Here is a 16,044-nt window from a genome sequence, read left to right as displayed (position 1 = left end):
TGGACATAATAATTTTCCAATATTATGCTAACCTCGAGAGCTTTGTAATGGGTTCCTAGTAGGCCGCGGCTGAAATCTTGCCATTATTTACCTGCTCTTTGGTGAACCTCCTTTTCAACTCCGCTGCAGTTTCTCCCTGAGTCTTTTGATTTCCAAAATCCGTTGTCGACGAGTGCCATATGATGTGAAACAAAATAAGTGATATTCCATACGAAAATTGAGTATAGATAAAAGGGAATGAATTAATAAGAAAGTCTTTCATCCCCTTAATGGCAAGGATTTTGTTCTCTCCAATGACGCGTATAAGAGCCACTGCGAAGTATCCTTCAGATTAATCTTCCAAGACTTAGACCTCCGCTTTGCACTGGCTTTTCCAATGTCGTATTCCTCCTTGGCCTTTTGTACATCACCCAAGTCCAAATATACATCACCAAGCTCACAACGAAGGGACGCCAATCGGCGAGAAGGGGGACCAACTGAATCATTATTGAGTTCATGTTCATCGCACAGGTCTTTGTAGCGGCTGGTGGCGCGAATATGATCCCCCCTGCGCAAACTATGGCGTGCCAGATTCCACTTTAGGCGGAATACAAGGGCGTGTGGGATGTCTATCGCTTTCTGTATATTCTCTGCATCATAAAGATTTTGGGTTGCATCTTCGACATTTCCCTGTATCAACATAGCTTCGCCACCGCTTACAAGAGCGGACACAATGCCAACAGATGAAACCCCAGTTATCTGAGCATAATGTTCGGTACAATGCTCGAATATGGATAGAGCATGAGCAATGTTCTGCTTTCGCATTTGCAAGTGGCCTTTCAGAAGCTGCACATCCACCAAATGAGTCTTCTGAGGTTTAGACGCCTGGGACTCGGCCGTATTTAACCTGTCAATCGTGATTGCTGCTTCATCGAGCAACATGCATTCAAGGTATAGTAGTGCTAGCCATGTCATGGTTGTACATGTCAGGGATGCTGACTCTCCAAGCCAGGCAGACTGCAGGCTGAGCGACTCCAGAAGTAGGCTCCGAGCTTGTTCTTCTTCGTTGCTATACCTGGCAAGAAACGCGGCAAGAGATGTTTGATAGCCCTCTGAGATGCCACTATATCTTTTTATCAGGTCCGGGCTATTGAGAATGGATATCCGCTGTTGAAAGCACTCCATGATATTTTCACGAAAGATATTTCTCGGGCAAATAGAAGATTTATCCCAATCATGGATCGCCAGAGGAGCAGCTATGATTGCCGTTGTCTGTAGCATCAATTGAGGACCAAAAATGATTTTAGATTGTGAAACTTCCCTGTGCAGAAATTCTTTTATGACTCTATGGATTGAAAGAACCATGACTCCATTCTCTCTAACCCTTTGTTCGACAAGGTAGAGTGTACGAAACTTCATGACGGCGTGAAAGAAAAGTTCGGAGCTCCATTGGTTCTTATGGACAAACAATTGATAAAACGAGGGAAGTGATTCAGCACGGGACTGAATTAAGAGAAAATAGTCCCGGAAAATGCACTCCACAGGAAGAGCAAACAATGACAGCTGCAGTAGGAACTCGATTAGACGATAGTCTTCTCTTTTGAGTTCTTCGAGGATAGCGAGCATCGACTCTGCGACTGGGCTTGTGCTTTTCATTTGCTGTAGGATTTCCCCACTATCCCATGATGTAAGAAGCTCCTCAGGGGTGTATCCCTGAGATTTCATAAAACCACTCATTTGAGCTAGAGCCAATGGTAGGCCCCCTACTCGACTGGTAAGCATTCTTGCAGCTTCCATTTGATTTTGGCCGGGCGAATGAGAAAACCCAAGAAAGAATCGCGCCCCATCATCATTAGAGAGAGGCTGAATTTTTATCTGAGTACCCCAACAGGGCTTCGGATGTCTTGTCGTTGCCAAAATGACGTCGCGCTGGCCTCCATCCGCGAGGAACTGGAATATATTATATTTTTGATCTGCAGAGTCCCAGCCGTCAAGTACAAAAAGCCATGGCTGCGTTCTATCTTTGGCAACATCCTGGATGTATGCTAAGCTTGTTCCGCGGTCATTAAATTTTCGTTGGTTTACTGAGACTGCATTCGCAAAGTCGAGGATGCTAGTTGTGAAGCTCGTCTCATCAGCGGCATTGAGCCAGATGATCATTTGATATGCTTCTTTTTCTCGAAGACAAAATTCGCGTGCAATCTCTGTCTTGCCCGTACCCCCATATCCAGTGAGGGAAAACACACATGGGGATTGAGTAGAGTATCTTATAGAGTTCGAGATTTGATCAAGAATATCTTGCTGGCCATAGAAGTTGTTCGATTGGTGGAATGGCACGAGAAATAAAGAAGCTTCAGTACGGGGGGCATTGAGCAGTTGCTTCGTGCTATAGAAATTCAAGTATAGACCAATGCTCATTTGGTATTGCTGAATGCGGGTCCAATTCTGTCGGATCTTTCTTTCCCAAATCGGAATTTTGAAAGATTTCTGAGTTCGTTTGAACAGTGACAGTGAAGATGTTGTGTAGTAATCTTCAATAAGATTCTTTAGGTTTTGGAGCTCTTTTTCACATCCAGAAAGCACTGCAACTATGTCATGACCGGGCGAATCCAGGTATAAAGGCTTCAGCTGTTTGATAATATGCAAAAGTAGAACAAGCTGGGGCTCGATCACCGCAATGGCTTCAGTTGGTTGGCATTCCTGGATGAATCTGACAACCGCAACACAAGTCTCGCAGATTGTTATCACGGAAGATGTAGCGCCAAGTACAGCAAGCACTTCTGCGCCAGACATCTCTCTGGTGGTAGATCTGTCGAGTAGATGCTGTCGTGGGAATTCTATCACGGGAGAAGAGGATAATTGCGGGGCTCTTCGAGGAGGGGTACGAACGCTACAAATGTGAGAGTTTCGTGTATTGCATATTAGGTAATCTTTACCAGTAAAGCAGCTCTACGAGTATCCCCAGGAATTATTTTTATAGCCGATTATAGATTGTGACTTGTTTCGATGTGGCTCAGTAGACAATTTGGGGGGTGTGAGATTGTTTCCGACTCTGACTAGTTATACAATATTGTTATCCTCAAATACTCACCTTTCAAGATTCCGGCATTGGCGTAAGAATCCGGCGATGAAAGGATAAGACCTGTTATAATTGTGAGCGAGTCCGCCCATTGATCTTGCTGCCTGATTTTCTGACATTTTCGCACTGATCCATGGATTGCCTGTATAGTATCGAGACTTAAGTCATGTACTTGTGGGAGTACAATATTGTTGTATGGAAATACGGTTATTGTGAGGGTATTTAGCATGATAGCATTGTGAGATCTTGGCATTGGGATTGATACCAGTCCCGGGGCTTACTCCAAAACACGGTTAGTGCTGTCTTATACTCGTATCTAGTTATGGTATGTAACTTAATTCAGTAAGTAACCATATTTATAAGAAACTGGAAACTTCCTATTTTTATTCTATACTTAAGGTCTAGCGTATCTTGGTGTCTAGGTTTCTGACAACAATAAAAGAGTACGAGGTTAACCCCAATTTACGGAAATACTACAGTCTAGCCATTTTTCGACACACGACGTGAACATTCAGTCAAAATGATACTCTATTCCCGAGGAGATACTTAGTGCTCTATGAAACAAAGAAATGTATCCTCCGCTTGGGATCTAACTTCTAAGAATCATATGAGATACCCGAGATCAATTCGAGTACCGGAATATCTTCGCGGATTAGTATCCATCCAATGGGAATGAGGTTCAGGTCACGAAACCCAGCGACCAGCCTTCACCGCTGTTGGTCTACAGTCTCGGTTGAAGGGTGGTCCAAATTTGCCTATATCCTCCGTCAACGTGACCGTGAAAGGTGCTCAAATGCGAAAGAATCCAGGGCTTGGATTTCTTAATAGAAAGTACTGTTTAAAGGCTGGTTTTCCTCAAGGGCGACCAGCCATATCATTCACGAGGATGAGAGATAGATGTTGTGGAAGGAGTTGGAGGGGATTGAGGGCGTGGCACAGGAACATAAATTAAGTTGCGACAAGTGCATTCTAGCCTATAAATAAATGGCGGACCCTGAACGCATGATCAACTCCCTCCTACGATGTGTATAGCTCTTATTGCAAATTTACCAAAAGTAAGTATTGGTTGCTAGTAGCCAGATTGTGCGAAGCCTCTGGATCCCGACCATGAATATGTACCCTGCCAGGATCTGCGCATTCTTGGAAGCAAATCGGAGCTATTGGTTATGCCGCAGGTACCGGGAGCTAGGAAGACAAGTCTGGAGCTAAACAAGCATCCCATGGGCTGTTTCATTGGACCGATAAGGTACCCCCACAGAAAGAAGAAATAAAAGCCTGGAAGGGCAACGCAAGGAGTTAGAAATCAGCCCAAAGCCGAGCAGCCAAGTACCCGACCTCTCCGGTACCGATACCGATAATTTGAAAGAGGCTGCGGGGTACTTCGTTGATTCTATTCCCAATGCATCTGCAGGGTCACATTGAGCCGAAGGTACCACCAAAAGACTGTCATAGTCATGGTCTGGCTCCATTGTAACGTCAAACAGATTACTGAGTGGGGTTAAAGATCAACCTATACCTAGAATCAGCTAATTCCAAGTTATACCCATGATTTATGCTATTTATACGAGTCACTGGCATATAGAAAACTTCAAGTTGAAGTGAAGATATAGTCCGACCTCTCCAGCCAGTAAGCTTCCGGCCCGCTGCTGCCCCACGCTTCGGGCGAATGGATCGGCCTGAGAAACTGAGGAGCTTTCACTTCACTTCACTTCCCCAGAGTCCCCCTCTTCTCTTTCTCTTTCTCTCCACACCCCCGGATTTCAAGTCACTCACTACAAGTCTTGTGACTATGGTCGAGCTCATCAATTCTCCCGACTCTCGAGCTTTGCTCCCTCCTCTCCTCGCTTGTCTTCCTACAGCTTTTGTCTCTCCACGCCCGCCACCAGCCCTCCTCCCACTCCTCTCCCCAATCCTCCGCCAACGACTCCAAATTCTCACCTCAGTATCTACCTCCCCGGACGAGTCATGGTTGAAGCTTCTCTGCTGGGAGCCCGCCAAGGCGGACCGTCTCCAGAGCATCGTCGACAGCACCACTTTTGAGCCGCACCCTGTCTCCGGCGAGATCGAGCTCACGGACGACATGCCGGCAACCTACAAACGGATTGACGACGAGACTCTCCAGTCACTAGTCGTGCTGCCGGAGTACAGTCTCGCCGTGATCTACCTATGGTGCCCCACCGACGAACATGGCCGCGGCTGGCGCGTGGCGGAACTACTTCCGCGCGAGAGCCCAGCCGACGACGAAAACACCTGGGCCTCTTCCATTAGCGAAGCAACCACACAAGCAAAGGACAGGCTTTTGGCAGAAATTTTGGACGAAAAGGACGAAAAGTCAAACAGTGAACAACAAGCCAAGGACGAAGAAGATGACGATGACGATGATTACTGGGCTCAGTATGATGCCACTCCAGGCGGCGGGGAAACACCCAATGTGAAGACCCCCGCACCAGCATCCTCGTCAAAGGGTCCCTCCGGACTCTCTGAAGCATCGTACTTCTCTCAGTACGGTGACGTACAACCGGCCATGGATAGCCATGATCCGACTGAGGAACAGCCAGAGGTTGGGCCCTCGTCTTTGAATGGGGATATTCTCGCCAACCTACTACGTTCATCAATGGGTGGATCTGAGGGCCCGGAAAATGGACCTCGCACAAATGGTTACGCCCACGATAACATCCCCAATGAGGCGGCTGCCCATGCTCTCAATCACCCCCGCCCTGCATCTGCTTCCTCGGGCAGTTCCGATGCTGTCGCGAAGCTGGAGCAGGAAGCGGAGAGCCAGTCTACCTACGAAGTAGGCGTGAAGCAACACATCAGTACCAGTATCAAGAGCCTATTCCGTCTGGCCAAGGCGACGGGCATGTCACGAAGCGACTTCCAGTCTCTGGTTCAGACTGAGGTGCAACTTTTGAATATGACAGATAACGAGTGAGGATTTAGTGTTTGGTTGTTGCTTTTTTCTTTCTTTTTGCTTTTATCTTGACTGATACCCATGAGCTACGAGACTTGTTTTTGGCATGTCGGTGTATATTTGGAACGAAATTATCATAGTAGATGCATTCTGGGGGGTTGGGAGCATTATTGAACGTCAGAAACTGCATATTTTTCTATTCTATACGTCAATTCTATTATATCCAAATATATCCATTATCCACTTCTATTCTGACATGTCCGAAAGCATAAAGCGCCCCCGTCAGCTCATTCTTCTATACCGGCGTCCCGGCTGTGATTGGTAGGGCTGCGGTGATGTGCGCCCGGGCCACCGCCCTCTCCAACAAGAAGGACACGCAGCCTCACACGCCGCCCCCGTCCGACCATCTCCTTTCCACCCTTCTTCTTCTGGCACTCGTTTGATTGAGTGCCATGCTATTTGGTGGTTCTGGTAAGTCTATCATCACCTCTTCCCCGCGAGACCTCTCCCCTTCCTCGCAATTCGATGATTCGGTGCTAACGTTGAGCGTTTTCGGAAGTCTATTTACTTTAGGTAGTTTCACGGTCGCTCTCTTCCCTTGATATTTTCTTTCTTTCCTTTTTTTTCGCCCATCATGTCATCCTCGCCTTCTCTGCGCAAGAGAGGTGGCAAGAAGGATACCCCCGTCATCCCCTCCAATGATGGCTCAGCTGCGATGGTCGCCTCCGGCAAGCGACACTCGGAATGGGATTACTGGCTGGCCATAACCATTCTGACCGTGCTGGCCTTTGCGACTCGCTTCTGGCGCATTGACTACCCCAACGAGGTGGTTTTTGATGAGGTTCACTTTGGAAAGGTACGTTACTCGAATCTCCGCGGCGCGATGATGTCCAACGCAAAGGGGGATTGGCCGAGCTAACGCAATTGCAATTGATCTATCTAGTTCGCCTCTTACTATCTCCAACGCATGTACTTCTTCGATGTCCACCCGCCGTTTGGAAAGCTACTCTTCGCGTTGATGGGCTGGTTGATTGGATTCGATGGCCATTTCTTCTTCGAGAACATCGGTGACTCGTACATCGACAACAACGTCCCGTATGTCGCCCTGCGCGCTATGCCTGCCACCCTTGGTGCCCTTACGATTCCCGTCGTGTTTTTGACCATGTGGGAATCTGGATACTCTCTGCCTGCCTGTGTTCTGGCCGCCGGTCTGATGGTGTTCGACAATGCCCACATTGCCGAGGATCGCCTCATTCTGCTGGACGCGACCCTGGTTCTGAGTATGGCTCTGAGTGTTCTATGCTACGTCAAATTCTACAAGCTGCGCCATGAGGCATTTGGACGCAAGTGGTGGAAGTGGCTGCTTTTGACTGGATTCTCCCTGAGCTGCGTCATCTCCACCAAGTATGTCGGTGTCTTCACCTTCGTCACCATTGGTGCAGCGGTCCTGGTCGATTTGTGGAATCTCTTGGACATCAATCGCCGCCAGGGTGCACTTGATATGGTCAGCTTCGGCAAGCACTTTGTTGCCCGTGGCGTTGGCCTTGTTGTCATCCCATTCTTCTTTTATCTCTTCTGGTTCCAGGTTCACTTCGCCATTCTTACCCGCTCCGGGCCCGGCGACGAGTTCATGTCCCCCGAGTTCCAGGAGACTCTAAGCGACAATGCCATGACTGCCCAGTCCGTCGGTGTGCAGTACTTCGACAGCATCACCATGCGCCACAAGGACACCAAGGTTCTCCTCCACAGCCACTACGAGACCTACCCCCTGCGATATGACGATGGCCGTATCTCCAGCCAGGGACAGCAGGTGACTGGATACCCCCACAACGACACCAACAACCTGTGGCAAGTTCTTCCCACCAAGCCCCTAACGGACGACGGTCAGCCCAAGAGCGTGCTGAACGGAGATGTTATTCAACTCCGCCACGTGGGCACTGACACCGTCCTCCTGACCCACGATGTGGCTTCACCCTTCTTCCCAACGAACCAGGAATTCACCACCGTCTCGCAAGAACTAGCCACCGGCGACCGCCACAACGACACCCTATTCGAGATCCAGATCCAAAACGGCAAGCCGGAGCAAGAGTTCCGCACCTTTGCAAGCTTATTCAAGCTGGTTCATGTGCCAACCCGAGTTGCCATGTGGACACACACCACCCCGCTTCCCGACTGGGGTTTCAAGCAGGCCGAGATCAACGGCAACAAGAACATCCAGCAATCCAGCAACGTGTGGTTCGCCGAGACCATTGACGGTCTGGAGGCTGATAGCCCTCGCCTGGTCCGCCAGGAGCGCAAGCCCAAGCAGATCTCCTTCCTGCGCAAGTACTTCGAGCTACAGGGTGCCATGTTCCACCATAACAATGCCCTGACCAGCAGCCACCCCTATGCCACCGAGCCATTCCAGTGGCCCTTCCTGCTTCGCGGTGTCAGCTTCTGGACCAAGAACGACACCCGTGAGCAGATTTACTTCCTCGGTAACCCCATCGGATGGTGGATTGCCAGCAGTCTCCTCGCCGTATTCGCCGGCATTGTTGGCGCCGACCAGCTCTCACTCCGCCGTGGCGTTGACGCTCTCGAAGAAAGTAAGTTCAGACATTGATTGGCTCACCGTAAATAATTTTCTAACCATTTCTATTTCTTTTTTTTCAGTCTGGGGCCCCGGTACCCGCTCACGCCTGTACAACAGCACAGGCTTCCTATTCCTATGCTGGGCCGCCCACTACTTCCCCTTCTGGCTAATGGGCCGCCAACGTTTCCTACACCACTACCTACCTTCGCACCTAGCTTCGACAATGGTAACTGGTGCACTGATTGAGTTTATTTTCAACCTGCAGCCACTCGATCCCGACACCGCCGCACCACCTGCCGATGATCCCTCTGGCAAAGCTAAGGGACGGGTGAGCCGGAGTGTGCGCCGATTCGTCACTGCGAAGGAACGCATGGGGGGCAAGTCTGTTATTGCGGCTTGGGCGGCGACGACCGTTATTCTTGGCGTTACGATTTGGGGATTTATCTTCTATGCGCCTTTGACTTACGGTACGCCCGGCTTGGATGTTGATGGGGTTGTTGCGCGGAAGTGGTTGAATTACGATCTTCACTTTGCTAAATAGGTCATCTAAGAGATGATATTATTTGGCTGTGGGGGTTGTAGGAGAGGGGATGGATTTGGAATTGGATTTGGGGTTGGGGTTGTGTTTGTGTTTGTGTGGAGGATAAGTGAGGAAGAAGAGGAGGAGGAGGAGAGGAAGATTGCGTCAAAACTGAATCTAAGCTAGGCAATCTGTACGATACTCGTATGTTTTTTATCACCCTAATTTGGGACTCGGATAGATGGGACTCGGACTAGGACTGGGTGGCGAGGGAAGGTGTTGATCGACTCATTTTGTGGATCCTCGTGAGGGGGTGCTCCACCATTCCATGTTTTGTAGCGATCTCGAGTTATTTTATTCTGTTTCTGTGTTTGTACTATTTCTTCCAGTTCTTATTTATTTGTAGTACTCCATCCTCGTAGCATCCTATAGCATGTATATGTATCTTTATCCTTGTTACACCAAGCTTGATGGAAGACCCGAGTGTGACGGGCAGGGCAGGTGGTACGGTCGAGTCGGGCCAATGTGGAGTGCAAGCGGGTGACTGGTGACTGGTGATCTATCAAGGCCGGTATCAAATGATATCCCTAGACCGGATGGGAATTGTATACTGCACTCGTAGGACTAGGGCTTTAGTATTATTATACCTACTCCGTATGCCTCGTAGATAGCTTGCGACTACATTCCAGCTCGAAACGGCCCAGAACATTTCCGAGAATGTGAATTTTTCTCGGTCTAGTAAATATAGTTAGTGCTAGTACCGGATGTGTGGATGGATGAATGTGATTGGTCACCCCTCGCTTAGTAATGTTTATTTTTAGGCGGCAAAAGGGCACCACCCTCTCGCTATTGATAGAAGAAAGGTTTCACATGGTCTGGCCTGACGAGATGGACGAGTGCATCATTGTGCATATACAGTGGTATTATACTTACTAGCATACTGTACAATATACTGTACTTAGTATACTAGTCTTAGTATACTGAGTACTTTTTACTGTTTACTGTTTACTGTTTAGTGTTTACTGTATACTGTATACTGTATACATACACACTGCACTACAGCCACAAGAGGCAATAATGCAGGGACTAGACTCTTGACTCTTGACTCTTGACTCTTGACTCTTGGCCTTCCTTCAAACGGCTGACTTTTTCTTTCTCTTCATTCTTGCCTCTACATTCTTCATTCTTTTCTTTGCCTCATTCTTGACTCTTCCTGCTCCCAGCTACCCGCTGTCTCTCAGCTGTCTGTCTCCAGTCTTCTACCCGAGAAAAGTCCCTGTTGATCCACTCCCCACCGGCTGCTTCCCCATTCCGATCTGACTCGCTCGTCCTTCTCGGGAGTCAATCTCGAGCGGAGCCCAAGTGAAACCGTCCTTTACAAGTCTGCTTTGAGGTCTCACACTGCCGGAATTCCTTCTTTGGCCGTCTTAATTTTCTCGCTCTCTCCCTCTCTCTCTCACTTTCACTTTCACACTTTCTCCTCCTCTTCCTGGTTACCAACATCCCTCCTCTCCCACCAAAGGGTCAATCCCACTCCAATCCAACCCAATCAATCAATCCCACTCCAATCACTCCAATCATTCCAGAACTGCCAAGGTGTGTGTGTGTCGCCTGCATCACCCGATCGCTGTGGATTCTGAATGGGCCTTGATCAGCCGCTAAGGAAACTGTGTTGTGTTGTGGTGTTTCGGGAACTTAACTCCGTGCCAGAAGCTTCCTTTGTGACTGACTCGTTGCAATTCTTTGCCTTTGCCAGTACCACTCCCACTACCACTGCCCATCCCCTGATCAACAACCTCTCCCCACCCGCTGTTTTTGTTGCTCTCCCCTTGCGACCGCCGGCCGATCGTCAATCCCGTTACTAGACACGTCGTTTTTTCGCTGGCTGTCAACTTGCATTTGACACATCCAACTCCCCGAGTCCCTCCCGATAATCCCTCCACTGCTCCGTCCCAGGATCGCCCAAGCAGAACCTTGATGGGCGCACACCACCACGATACCCGGAGCACTCATTAATACATTTGCATTATTCTAAAGCGATTTCCTGCGTTAGGGCCAACAAGCCACTCACAATGCCCATGAAGCTGCCCAAGAGCTTCCAACGACGCAAGTCTTCCGGAAACATCCTGGAGGACGTGGAGACACGCCCGCAGTCCTCTTTCAGGGTCTTTGAACGTCCGGGACCTCATAGATCGATGACCGACGGCGCTCCGCTCACCAAACGCATGAGCGAGGGTAATGTGGTGCCATCCATGTTGGAAGATGACAATATCTTTGCGGGTACCGAGCAGCCCCTGGACAAGAATCGGTATGATGAACACCCTCACGCTCGACCTTTGGATTCCCTGAGAATGCGTCTGACCCGGAAACGTCATAGCGGTGCAACATACGAGAGTTCGACGTCAACTCGTCTGAGCTCCTCGTCCACCCTTCCTTCCTCCACAGAGATCCCATCCGATGACACTGCATCCCCGCATTCACGAATCCACGATATACCCGTCCCACCTCCACTTTCCGGGGCCCTACGAGCCGCCGCTGGGAGAACCTTCTCCTTCGGTGGTCGATTTAGTAAAAATTCGAACTCGGGACCTCCCGCTCCTCCCCCGTCATGCAACGCCGCCGGAGGAGACGAGGGAACGGACGGTGTCGGGAAGTACCAACGATACAGCGACTCCGCCAAAACTTCCAGATTCGCACTGGGATCTCAGGGGCAGGGTCGGACGATTTTGGAAAGATGTTCGACCAAATAGGAAAAAGGGATAGCGCCATGTTGCGGGACCCCTCCCCTCAACCTCAACGGCCTAATCAGGTACGCGGAGGCTCTTAATCTTATCATGCAAGGGATCTATAACTAATGGATGATATAGTACTCCTCCTCTCCACCTACGCAAGCCCTTCCCGAGTTTCAAGCCAGCAGGAATGCACGACCCCCGCCTATTAGTACAGACCGCTCAGTTCCCGTTGAGCCCTCCCCTTACTCATGGGACAGTCGTCATTCGAGGCATCATTCCCAGGAAGGCCTTCTTAATGATCAAGATGCCGGTAGAGGAAGGGATACCGGTTCGCCAGCTCAATCCTCCGCCGACACCGTGACTGGATTTCGCAGACAATCACCCGGCCCCAACCAAGCCCTCGGTGCTACCACTTCCCATCGTGCCCTCGAACGCCCCAACCGAAGACAGTCCAATTTCTCGAATTTGCGCCGGAGTGGAGTATACTCTTACGGAGGGGACGCTAGCCCGATTGAAGACGAAGACGCCAACCTGGTCAGAAAATCTCTGCTCTGGACCGACGGTGGTCCTTCACCCAACGCAACACCTTATCTCGACAAAGGCAAGGCAGCTAGTGCCAGTCCTAGCTACCTAGACCAGGAGCCAGAATCGATGTTCTCAGGTCGCGAATCCCCCGATCCAGCTATTGCAGACCATGGCCGCCTGGCTGTTCAGTTCGCTGAAAGCGTGCCCAAGAGAAGTTCCCCGGGAAACAAGGTCATGACCCCATCCCAATTCGAACATTACCGCCAGCAGCAGGAACTACGTCGTTCCAATAGCAGCGCGACGAAGAGTGATGATGAGTCTGTCAATGATGAATTCGATGACGAGGAAGATGAGGCCGAGAAGCAGCGCGAGACGGAGCGACAGCGCAGAAAGCAGGAGGCCCATCTCTCTGTATACCGGCAACAGATGATGAAGGTGACAGGTCAGAAAAGTCCTTCACCGTCACTTCGCCCCGAGATGAGCGGTGCAAGCAGCAGCACCCCCAATCTCAATTCAAACCGCCTTTCCCACCTGGGTGACAAATCCTCCAGCGGCAAAAGCACCGAGGAAGACGACGACGAAGTCCCGCTTGGTATCCTGGCCGCCCACGGATTCCCTAATCGTAACAGACCACCCACTCGTCTGAACAATGCCAGCTCTAACCCGAACCTTCGCGCGTCATTGCAGCCGTCTTATGCGTCGTCTGCTCACTCCATCCACGGTGCCGACCCTTATAATAGAAACAACTTGCCTGCGTTTGCACGCAACCTGCCGCCAGAGCCCTACGTGGGCGCTGGTCTAGTTTCGGGAGTCTAATCGCGAATCACTCGCTTTTGGCGGTGGCTCAGGCTCGGTATATGGGGGTGCATCCTCTCCAGCACCTCCTCCTGGAGGTCTGATTAACGTGATTGCCAATGAGGAGCGGGCTCGAGCCGCTAGGCGAGGTAGCCCGAACACTCAGGCAATGTTCGATCCGATGGGTGGAATGGGAGGTGGCATCCCTCGTCCTTATTCGATGATGCCTCAACAACAGGCTCAAATCTCCCAATCAGAGCAAGCCCAGTTGAACCTCTCCAACCAGATGTCGCAGATGGTGCAGATGCAAATGGACTTTATGCGGAACATGATGGCTCTGCAAGGCGGACAAGGCACTCCGCCACCAATGATGCCGGGCATGCAAATGCCTCCCGGAATGGGTATGCCAGGTATGCCAATGCCAGGCATTCCCACCGGTCCTCCATCAATCAGCGGAGGACGACCCGTCTCCATGCCAAACGCAGCCGGCGGCGCCCAGCCAAACTTCGACCAACGAACCCTCGGCCTCCTCGATCCCAACAACATCGCCAATCGCCGCGGTTCTCCCATGCCCAATATGACCGGTTACCCATTCCCCAACAAGAACCCCGGCTACGCCGCCTCCATCGCCCCATCAGAGCGCAGCAACGCAGGTCTGGCATCCCGCTACCGCCCCGTCTCGATTATTAATAACGAGAACGAACGGCCCGGAACATCACCGCATCTGAAAATCTGGAATGATGAAAATCATCTCTCCCCCCATGTCCGCGTCTCGCTCGCACTCTAGCCTCGCAAAGTCCACGACCATGGCTACCGTTACCGTGCGACCGGTCTCACAAACGGGCCAGTCTCCGTCGGGCCGTCATCAAGCTCAGTCCGGCTCTGGGGATGACGATGAGGACGAGGGTTGGGCTGATATGATGAAGAAACGTGATAAGAAGAAGAATAGCTGGAAGATGAAGAGGACTACTTCTTCCTTTGGCGATTTGTTGGGTGCTGTGCATTGAGTACCCCCACACAATCCGTCCCAGGATAACCCAACCCGTCCCCAACCAAAAAAGCTCTCCGGCTCGATTGGATTGATACCACCACCAATCACAATCACAGTCACAGTCAACAACCACGCTGTATAGAAACACTATGCCCATTCTTGATGTTTTCCTCTCATCTCCGCTTCGCCTCGCCTCGCCTCACTTGATATGACATGACATTACATGAAAAACAACAACTGCAACAACCCACCATCCATTTATTATTACACCCATGACTCTGAATACGATCTAGATATTCCATATGGAATTGTCTATCGTCAAGCAACAGTCTCTCGTCTCTTCTCGTCTCGTCGGGCGGCAGGCGGGTCCGGGTCTTCTCCAACTATGAATTATCCATCCCCATCGAGGCAGGTGAGGCGAAGCGAAGCAAAGCCCAGCAAACCGAAGCGAACTCTATCAATCATCATTAGTACGAGAACATATGTCCCCCAATATTTCCATATTTTCATGGTTTTGTTTTGTGTTTCCCTTTTTTTTTCTGGCATTGGCGCAGGAATGGCATGGCGTTTGAGTTTCAAGTTATTTATCTTGTTGTTTTTTCCTGTGCAGTTTTTGTTTTTTGTTTTTTTTTTCTGTCGAGAATCTTTTGGATCATTGTCATTATCATTGTTTTTGCATCTCGTTCTCTCTATATTATCCGGGCATTTTATCTTCTCTCACATAATACATTTCGGCCTGGGTCGATTATACTATATGATATGATATGATCTTAATTTTTATTATCTGCCAATGGGCAAGTTCCCCGGGAGTCAACTTGAACCTAGTAGTAGTGCTAGTAGGTAGTAAAAAGTCCGATCAATTTCAAGTTTCAAGTTGGTGGCCCCGGGGTTTGGGTGGCTACTACTAACTACCGAGGTAATAGGCAGTGGGTGAACTTACCTGGGCAGATATATATTTGAAATTTCGCCGGATTACAAAATTGTTCAGATACTTGAGATTTTGATATATGGGAATAAGTTTTATTCATGATGAAAGATGAGCTTCTTAATTTTACAATCATTTCCAAGGTCACTTCATATTATTGCCGCTGTTGTACTATTTGATACTCAGGTGTACAACAGGTATTGTAGAGGATCGGCACTGCCAGTGTCGCTCCAAATCAACCATTCGGGCACACCTGGGCAGGTACCCCTACACAACCCGCGTGCCAATTTTACTGAGGTACTAGTAGGTAATCAATAATTTATAAAGTAGGAGTTAGACAGTTTTCGTACTCATTAATTGCAATATACAGGTTCAAGACATTGAACTACCACAACCATTTTGGGGTTAGCGCTATCACGTGCCAGTCACGGGGAAGTCCTCAAATCACGTGTTTGATATCGCGCATCTGTCTTTGATCGCGGCCCCGTCACTTTTTAACATCAACTCCGAATCCAACGCCACAAGGCTTTCCACCAGCTCCATCAAACTCAACAGTACAATCGTCTCGACCGAACGAGCTGCGTCTCTACTAGCCGCCATCAACCCAAGCCCGGGGCAGCCTTGGCACTTTTGAGAATATCAACCGCACATCGAAGCGGGTCCCTTTTAATCACTGGCAAGCGCTTTATTGGAAACAGCCTTGCTAGAAGTCGTATATCTCGACCTTTGACGTCGAAATACTTGCCTGGTTCACTTGGTTATAAATCCTATACATTGAAACCAACCCCACGTCGAAAAGAATCACTTTTCGCCTTACATAACATTTTCCACCTTGAAGAATTAAGATCTCAGCATCATGAACGCGCCGGATCGGTGAGTACTAGTTGATTTATCTGCGTGTGCAATAATCCCCTTACCTTTGATTTTGCAAATATGCCCATTTGATTATTTCCTTGTTCCTTCCAACTGAATTCGGTGGATTGGCCTACCTCTTTCTCGGGAACCCGAGGGCTGT

General features: G+C 49.6%; 5 protein-coding genes across 5 annotated transcripts; 4 read left to right on the top strand and 1 right to left on the bottom strand.

Moving 5' to 3' along the window:
- Window positions 1-258: 258 nt before the first annotated feature.
- N7509_007750 (uncharacterized protein) lies at window positions 259-2,772 on the bottom strand (the record flags this gene model as incomplete). The annotated part of the gene is made up of 1 exon (XM_056632387.1): window positions 259-2,772. The coding sequence occupies one exon, from the start codon at window positions 2,770-2,772 to the stop codon at window positions 259-261; it is 2,514 nt and encodes an 837-aa protein (XP_056487938.1).
- A 2,075-nt stretch (window positions 2,773-4,847) lies between these two features.
- Window positions 4,848-5,990, top strand: N7509_007749 (uncharacterized protein; the record flags this gene model as incomplete). The annotated part of the gene is made up of 1 exon (XM_056632386.1): window positions 4,848-5,990. One exon carries the CDS (start codon window positions 4,848-4,850, stop codon window positions 5,988-5,990), a length of 1,143 nt encoding a protein of 380 aa, XP_056487937.1.
- A 613-nt stretch (window positions 5,991-6,603) lies between these two features.
- pmt4 (dolichyl-phosphate-mannose-protein mannosyltransferase) lies at window positions 6,604-9,082 on the top strand (the record flags this gene model as incomplete). Its single annotated transcript, XM_056632385.1, has 3 exons — window positions 6,604-6,825; window positions 6,913-8,554; window positions 8,622-9,082. The coding sequence occupies 3 exons, from the start codon at window positions 6,604-6,606 to the stop codon at window positions 9,080-9,082; spliced, it is 2,325 nt and encodes a 774-aa protein (XP_056487936.1).
- Window positions 9,083-11,133: 2,051 nt separating this feature from the next.
- On the top strand, window positions 11,134-13,900 carry N7509_007747 (uncharacterized protein; the record flags this gene model as incomplete). Its single annotated transcript, XM_056632384.1, has 4 exons — window positions 11,134-11,706; window positions 11,751-11,870; window positions 11,929-13,114; window positions 13,167-13,900. The coding sequence occupies 4 exons, from the start codon at window positions 11,134-11,136 to the stop codon at window positions 13,898-13,900; spliced, it is 2,613 nt and encodes an 870-aa protein (XP_056487935.1).
- Window positions 13,901-13,919: 19 nt separating this feature from the next.
- N7509_007746 (uncharacterized protein) lies at window positions 13,920-14,120 on the top strand (the record flags this gene model as incomplete). The annotated part of the gene is made up of 1 exon (XM_056632383.1): window positions 13,920-14,120. One exon carries the CDS (start codon window positions 13,920-13,922, stop codon window positions 14,118-14,120), a length of 201 nt encoding a protein of 66 aa, XP_056487934.1.
- Window positions 14,121-16,044: the final 1,924 nt, after the last annotated feature.

This window comes from Penicillium cosmopolitanum (assembly GCF_028827165.1).
Source record: "Penicillium cosmopolitanum strain IBT 29677 chromosome Unknown utg000008l:1.0-4398992.0:1.0-4402845.0, whole genome shotgun sequence".
Taxonomy (NCBI): Eukaryota; Fungi; Ascomycota; class Eurotiomycetes; order Eurotiales; family Aspergillaceae; genus Penicillium; species Penicillium cosmopolitanum.
This window is presented reverse-complemented; position numbering and strand designations above follow the sequence as displayed.